Source organism: Oenanthe melanoleuca, chromosome 15 (assembly GCF_029582105.1).
Source record: "Oenanthe melanoleuca isolate GR-GAL-2019-014 chromosome 15, OMel1.0, whole genome shotgun sequence".
Lineage (NCBI taxonomy): Eukaryota > Metazoa > Chordata > Aves > Passeriformes > Muscicapidae > Oenanthe > Oenanthe melanoleuca.
Window position 1 is genome coordinate 1,605,429 of NC_079349.1, and position 7,572 is coordinate 1,613,000.

The 7,572-nt window shown below is 53.5% G+C and overlaps 1 protein-coding gene, 1 long non-coding RNA gene and 3 other non-coding genes across 6 annotated transcripts; 4 read left to right on the top strand and 1 right to left on the bottom strand.

The window, feature by feature from the left end:
- The first annotated feature begins 246 nt into the window (after positions 1 to 246).
- TRNAF-GAA (transfer RNA phenylalanine (anticodon GAA)) lies at positions 247 to 319 on the top strand. Its single transcript has one exon. It is a non-coding gene; the product is annotated as a tRNA-Phe (tRNA).
- A 257-nt stretch (positions 320 to 576) lies between these two features.
- TRNAD-GUC (transfer RNA aspartic acid (anticodon GUC)) lies at positions 577 to 648 on the top strand. Its single transcript has one exon. It is a non-coding gene; the product is annotated as a tRNA-Asp (tRNA).
- Positions 649 to 926: 278 nt separating this feature from the next.
- TRNAA-UGC (transfer RNA alanine (anticodon UGC)) lies at positions 927 to 998 on the top strand. Its single transcript has one exon. It is a non-coding gene; the product is annotated as a tRNA-Ala (tRNA).
- A 1,081-nt stretch (positions 999 to 2,079) lies between these two features.
- LOC130259695 (uncharacterized) lies at positions 2,080 to 2,934 on the bottom strand. Its single transcript, XR_008841685.1, has 2 exons — positions 2,849 to 2,934; positions 2,080 to 2,498 (listed from the first exon to the last, which is right to left on the bottom strand). It is a non-coding gene; the product is annotated as an uncharacterized LOC130259695 (long non-coding RNA).
- On the top strand, positions 2,890 to 4,771 carry LOC130259693 (polyubiquitin-B). Of its 2 annotated transcripts, none has more exons than XM_056504296.1 (2): positions 2,890 to 3,371; positions 3,773 to 4,771. In XM_056504296.1, exons 1-2 carry the CDS (start codon positions 2,967 to 2,969, stop codon positions 4,694 to 4,696), a joined length of 1,329 nt encoding a protein of 442 aa, XP_056360271.1. In that variant the 5' UTR covers positions 2,890 to 2,966; the 3' UTR covers positions 4,697 to 4,771. The 2 variants fall into 2 exon arrangements, with proteins under 2 accessions (XP_056360271.1, XP_056360270.1); XM_056504295.1 differs by having other exon boundaries at positions 2,905 to 3,410.
- The last annotated feature ends 2,801 nt before the right edge of the window (positions 4,772 to 7,572 follow it).

The window sequence follows — 7,572 nt, forward strand, 5'->3', positions numbered from 1 at the left end:
TTGTGACGCTGCCGTGGAACCCCCCCGGCCGGAGGGGCGGGACGGAACCGGCAGAGCCGCGTTTTGCGCCCGGAGAGGGGAGCACCGCGCACACCCGGTGCCGGTACCTCCGTGGCGGCTCCCTGGGATGCTCGGGTGGAGATCGCGGCGGGAAGGTGCGGATCCCCGGAAGCGGGCGGCGGCACCGGGGGACTGGGGGGCGCGGGGCGGGGTCGTATCCACGGCCAGCGAGGGGGGCTCTCGCCCGCCGAAATAGCTCAGGTGGGAGAGCGTTAGACTGAAGATCTAAAGGTCCCTGGTTCGATCCCGGGTTTCGGCAGAAGCTTTTTGTTTTCGGCAGAAGTTTTTTTTGAGTTCTTGTGGTTTTTTTTTTTTCTTTTACCTGCAAGACGGTTCGTTTTGCTGCCCAGCGGAGAGGGCGGGGGCTGCTCTCCCTGGGTCCGGCGGCTGAGCCGGTGCCAACGCAGGCGCTCCCTTGTGCGGGATTTTGTGTCAGGAGCCGCTTCTCGGAGAACGGTGGCGATGGAGCGAGTCCTGCGGGCATGACCTGACCCGCGGGGGGCGATTTTTCATCCGTCCTCGTTAGTATAGTGGTGAGTATCCCCGCCTGTCACGCGGGAGACCGGGGTTCGATTCCCCGACGGGGAGGTTGCCTTTACCTTTTTTTCTTTTTTTTTTTTTTTTTTTTTTCTTTCCCCACGGATTTATCTGATTTCCGACGGAGCAAAAACATTATTTTCCATGTGCGAACCAGCGCGTCCCGTCTTTCTGCGGGCTGCCTGAGGATCGCGCCGGGCACTGTCCCCAGCAGCGCACGGGCCTGGCGGCGCTCGGCTCGGTCCGGTCCGGTCCAGTCCGCCCTCAGCGGAACCAGCGCAGCGCGGAGCGCGGAGCTGGCCGGCGGGCAGAGGGAGCGCTGCGGGCACGGGGATGTAGCTCAGCGGTAGAGCGCATGCTTTGCATGTATGAGGTCCCGGGTTCAATCCCCGGCATCTCCACGCGGGTTGTCCTCTTTTGCGCGCTTTTTGGAGATGTTTTAGCTAGATAAAGTACTGCTCTTATCCAGTTAAAGCACTGCTCTTTTACCCACTTTTTGGTGATGTGTTATCCGCATCCCGTTAAGCAGCAGCAAGCTGACCATGCAGCTGAAATGCACCCACAGTGGCATTTCCCAGTGGTATACTGTATTTTGGGGTTTTTTCACTTGGTTCTCCTCAGGCCTTTGCAAACACACACGGCTTTTGTGTCCCACTGAGTGTCCCACTGTGCACAGAAGGGCCAAAAAGAAGGACAGAGCACCAAACACTGAAATGCAGAGGGGACAGTGGCCTGTCACCCCAGGCTGACACTGCCACACAGAGCTCAGGGGCTCTGCTCCACATTCCCAGAGCCAAAGAGGAAGGACAGAAGCCAGGACACCGGAGCTGATGCACTCCTGTGACACTGCTTGGGAAGAGCTGTCAGGGAAACAACCACCCTGCTTGGATCCCCTCGGGCTGGCTGGGGAATCTCTGTGGGGCTGGGAGGGCTCAGAGCTACAGCTGAGGGGTTTGGTCCAGAGAAACCAAACCCACACAGAGCCTGAGACAGCTCTGATCCACTCAGCTCATGGCAGCTGTTGTGTCTCACTGCCTGGTTAGAACAGCAGCAGGAGCTGGCTGCTGACAAATGCAAAGTGACATTTCCTGCCACAGCAGCTGAAAAGCTCCTTGTGCTATTTATTTACTCATCTTACTTCCCAGTTGTTATTTTGAGCCAATGTTTGGCTACAGCGCTGCTAAGTGTGAAGATCCCTGTTGTAAATTACTCCCTGGCTGTATTTCTGGAACATGCCCTGCATGCGAATGTAACAGACAATTTGTAGTAACAGACTTTTTGTCACAAAATACTTCTCCATGTGTCTTTTTGATCATTTTCTGACCAGTCCTAAGTGCTCATCTTGTAACTAAAAGAACAAGTTTAACATTCTTGTTCACTTTCTGGTGAGGAAAGACCTAAACCTGGAAAGCTTCTCCAATTTTTGCTGTTTCTACACTCCCAATGCACACAGTGTAGTGTACCACTGAGTAGTAACCAAAAGACTTCTGTGGTATTTTATTTTTCCATCTAAATGACCCGAGTGTTTGAGATTACTATCACTTCAGTGAGTGTTAATACAAACAAAGCAGCAGAGGCCAAAGAGCTCCCCAGAGCATTCCCCTCCTGTAAAGCTCCATGTGTCAGGCAGGCACAGGCACTTTTCCTCAAACCACAAAGCTGTTGCTGGACCTCTGCTCCTTTCCTGCTGGTGAGCAGCCCTGGGTGTCATCGGTGTCCTCTCCATTTCCTTGGGTGCTGCCAAATGAAGGATTTTGTAGGCAGATAAAATGAAATGGCACTGCCTGAATCTTGCAGACAAAGCTGCATTCTGTTCCCAGCTGTTGCCTGGAATTGTTGTGTTTGAGTAGGATGGTGCAGGAGCTGGTTGTCAGAGTGCAGCACAGGTCTAGCAGAAGGTGCTATTTGAGAACAGATTAAGAATTAGGCATCATTATTGAAATAAATGGGCCCCACAATTATTACTATTATTTCTGATTTTACTCCTGAGTTACAATCTCCATTGCAGCTCAGATGCATACTTGGTGTGTGCACATACACACAGTCATTGATTATCTCTCAGGCAGACCATCTGCAGGAATTGATCTCTATCCATCTGCCTTTCTTTGTCCCTCAGGCTCCCTGATCTCCATCCCCAGGCAGGAGCACCCTGCACCCCTTTTCCTGGGCTCCATCACCACAGCAGCCCGACACCTTCTCTGCCCTGTCCCTCGCCCCAGGGCCGCGGTGGCACCCAGGCTGTGGGACAAACCTGTTCCAGCCGTGCCCATGGCAGCGGGGCTGTGACACACACACCACCCTCACACAGAAACAACACTCGCGGCGTCCCTCGGGATAAAGCCCGAACTCCTTCCCTCAGGAACCCCCTCATGGTGCAGAGCCGACCCTCGCCCTGCCCCCGGCGTGGAAACCAAGGAGGTATTTTCCAACCTAGGGCACAACTGCAGGGTTTAAACCCCACAGCGAAAGGCTCCGACACAAAACTTTTACACGCGGCTGAGTCTCCAGGTTGGGCTCACTGCGCTGTGCCAGCCGCAGCCCCGCTCCGGCGGTCTCCAGGCCGGGTTTTCCCGCCGCTCGCCGGCCCGCGCGCTCAGCCGCAGCGCAGCCACACGGGCGCCGATCCCTCCGCGCCGCCCTCGCGCCCACGCAGGAGAGCGGAGGCGCGCGGCGCGAGGGAAGTAGTGCGCGGCGGAGTGATCCGCAGGCGGGGGCGGGGCCCCAGGGGCCATATAAGCACCGAGCGGAGGCATGCGTGGCGCAGTTGGTCCTGGGTGAGGTTTGTGGATTCGGCTTTGCCGAGCAGTGCCGCGGTGAGAGCTCGGCGGGGAGAGGGCCTAGATACGGGCTGGCCGTGCGGGCGGGAGGGAGGGGTGTGTGCGCTGAGGGGATGCGGCTGGGGGCCATGGCAGGCGGTGATGGCGGGGGCAGGGCGGGGACGTTGCCGTCCCGTTCAACGGCAGCACCGCGCGGCGGTGGCGGGGGAGGGCGGGCGGCCCCCGGTAAAATGGCGGCGGCGCAGGCGCAGCGGTGCCTCAAGATGGTGGCGGGCGCGCGCCTCGGGCGGGAAGGAGGGGCGGGGCCTGTGGGCGGGGCCTGCGCTGTGACGTCACGTAGCCATGGCTACGGGAAATGGGAACAGTCACTAAAGCACGGCGCGTTTTCCCTCTTCCAGGAGAAAATGCAGATCTTTGTCAAGACCCTGACGGGCAAGACCATCACCCTTGAGGTCGAGCCTAGTGACACCATTGAGAATGTCAAGGCCAAGATCCAGGACAAGGAAGGGATCCCTCCTGACCAGCAGAGGCTGATCTTTGCTGGCAAGCAGCTGGAAGATGGTCGTACCTTATCTGACTACAACATCCAGAAGGAATCCACCCTGCACTTGGTGCTGCGCCTCAGGGGTGGCATGCAGATCTTTGTCAAGACCCTGACAGGCAAGACCATCACCCTTGAGGTCGAGCCCAGTGACACCATTGAAAATGTCAAGGCCAAGATCCAAGACAAGGAGGGCATTCCCCCTGACCAGCAGAGGCTGATCTTTGCTGGCAAGCAGCTGGAAGATGGCCGTACCCTGTCTGACTACAACATCCAGAAAGAATCCACCCTGCACTTGGTGCTGCGCCTCAGGGGTGGCATGCAGATCTTTGTCAAGACCCTGACGGGCAAGACCATCACTCTGGAAGTCGAGCCCAGTGACACCATTGAGAATGTCAAGGCCAAGATCCAGGACAAGGAGGGCATTCCCCCAGACCAGCAGAGGCTGATCTTTGCTGGCAAGCAGCTGGAAGATGGCCGTACCCTGTCTGACTACAACATCCAGAAAGAATCCACCCTGCACTTGGTGCTGCGCCTCAGGGGTGGCATGCAGATCTTTGTCAAGACCCTGACAGGCAAGACCATCACTCTGGAAGTCGAGCCCAGTGACACCATTGAGAATGTCAAGGCCAAGATCCAAGACAAGGAGGGCATTCCCCCAGACCAGCAGAGGCTGATCTTTGCTGGCAAGCAGCTGGAAGATGGCCGTACCCTGTCTGACTACAACATCCAGAAGGAGTCGACTCTGCACCTTGTCCTGCGCCTGCGGGGTGGTAACTGAGCCAGCAGGTTCTTGCTTCCAAATAAAAGGTTCCCTGCACTTGTTCATTCCAATAAAGCTGTTGCATCCATAAAAGTTTGTGTCCGAAGTTACATGAACAGCCATTCATGACATTGCCTGACTCCGGCTGTCTAATAAACAGTAATTATGTTGTTTCCACAGACAAAGGAGTTGCAAAACTGCCTTATGCAAGGCTTCCACATGCCTGGTGATTGTAGCTAATCCCTCAGCCGTGGTTTCCCTGGGGTTGTATAAGTGTTCTGATACCTGGCTGCAGCTCAGTGCCCGCCTGCAGGTGTTGTGCAGCTGTGGGTGTTGTGTAAGCAGGGATATGCAACGGGAAGCTGTGGATGCTCCTGGGTCGGAAGGCTTTGAAGCAGCTCTGGGTTGCCCAGCAACTGCCCTTATTTTGGGATTAGTGGAGAAACAGCAGAAGGGTTATCCTGTGTCTCTGTCACAGGCTGGGGTAACAGGATGTCACTGCTGGTCCTGCAGCCCTTGGGGTGGGAAGTGTAGATCTCATCAGTTACGGGGTGGACTTGTTTTTTTGTCAAGCATAATGACATTAAGCAAGTAGTAATTTCAGATGTACTTACTGGAAATCTGAATATGTGCTTTGTTCCAGCTGTGCCCCAAGTGGAAACATTGCTGAGCTGTTCCCTGTGTGCTGTAGAAGCCCTGGCAAAAGGGAAGTTCCCTCAGAAGTATTTATGGTGGAGGGGCTGATGAGTTAACCATGGCTGTGCTGGGGGTGTGGAGAGGGAAGAGGGAAAGTAAAACAGAAATGCTCTTTTCAGGAATGGTGGCATGGGCTCATCTGTGGAAGGGATACAGAGAGAGCTGAATAATGGTCTCAGCTGGTGACTGGCTTCAGGGGAAACCAAGGGGATTTTATTTTACACTTTTAATAATTTATCCCACTGGGTGGGATAGCAGGGTGTGACTCAGTAACACCAATTGCTTTTAGTAGCATGACCTGTAAGGAGCCCCAAGGTCTGTGCTGTGCTGGTGGAAGCATTTGAATGCTAAGGAGATAAACCCTGTGTGGGTGGGAGCTGGTGCTGTGCCACCCTGGACATCCTGTCCTCCCCCACGGGAGTGCCCCAGGCTCTGCCCACACTGCTCTGCCTCCTGTTCTGAGCTGAACCCCAACCCCTGCCATGAACTGCTTCTTGTTGTGTGGGCTTTCTGTCCTCTTGGGACATCAGAATTCACAAACTCAGCATCCCTTCAGCAGGTGTCTGCTCTGTCCAGGGGAAGGTGTCACTGCATCAGGAGCACGTGGTTCTGATTTTTCTGGTTTGAAGGCAGCCTGACTGCCACCAGGGCAGAGCTGCAGGAGGACACGGGGTGTTTGGTGAATGCCAAAAGTCTCCACAAATGAACTGTTTTAAGAAATCCTTTCAATGTCTCAGTAAAAAACCTTTACAATGGCATATTTAAAAACCACAATGCTGGACAAATCTGTAATGGCCTGGAGCAGGCTCAGCAGGAAGCCTGGAGGAAAAACCCTCTGCTGACCACAACAGGAGTGGCATAAAGTTGTGTCAGGAGGGTTAGAATAGGGGTTAGGAAAAAGTACTTCCCACAGAGGGTGGGCTGAACCTGCAGTGGTCACAGCATCAAGCCTGCCACAGCTCAAGATGAGTTTGGACAGCACAGGGTGGGATTTTGGAGCTGTTCTGTGCAGGGTTTTGACTTGATCCTAATGGATCCCTTCCAGCCCAGGACATTTGATGGTTCTGTGACCTCTGCAGGTCACTTTGCTGGCTTTGAGGAACCTCAAGGCTCAGTGCCAGTGTTTCAGAGACCACAGCTGGGGTGGGATCAACTGCAGAACTGCAAAATTTGATGAGAACAGCAAAGCATGTCATAAACATCAAGGTGGTGTTTTGTTCTAACCATGGCAGAACATGCTGTTCCCAGAGATCTTCTCACGGCTACATTGTTCCACAGCGCCTCAGGGAATCTCCTGGATTTTACTGGGGTTTACTGGGATTTGAAGAAAAATTCAGTTCACAGCATTTTTTTTGTAAAGCAATGTTTTAAAAAGTAAAAGAAAACACGGCACCTACTTTGTGCTGTTCTGAAGGCATTGCTGCGGGGAGAGGTCACAGCAGGATTGAACAGAGATGGTTAATTGATCTGCTAATTAAACAGAGACCACTATCAGGGTAAAAAGAAGGAAAAAAATGTAAAGATACAAATACAAATGTTCCACCAAGGTGGGGGCCATGGCAAGAGGCAGGTCCTGTGCCACCAGATTGTGTCTCCTCTCATCCTGCAGGACAGGTGGAGGCACTCCAGTTTCCAGATGTGTTAGCTCAGCTGGGACAATGGGATGTTGCACATGATTGATTTAAAACAGGCTGTCACAAACTGGACTCTTTACTTTCTGTTGCCTTCTAGATGCTTCTGGGGATGAGTCTCAATGAGGTTTTTATTCAGGACCACGTTCAGATGCACAAGACAGACAAAAGAACTTGGTAAAACAGAGTTGAGTTAAATGGAAAAATAGAGGCAGGTTAATGGGTGATGGATGTTTACTCCTCATACATGCACACATGAATACTAACACGTTTATGTATTTTTTTGTCTAGCATGTAGTGACAGAACAAGAACAATGGCTTCAAACTGAAAAAAAATAGTTTTGGATTAGATATTAGGAAAAAAATCTTTACTACGAGGATGGTGAGGCACAGGAACACATTTCCCAGAAAAGCTGTGTCTGCCTCATCCCTGGACGTGTCCAAGGCCGGGCTGGACAGGGCTTGGAGCAACCGGGATAGTGAAAGGTGTCCCTGCCATGGCACGGGGTGGAACGAGACGATCTTTAAGGTCCCCTCCACGCAAACCCCTTCTACTCTACAGCCGCA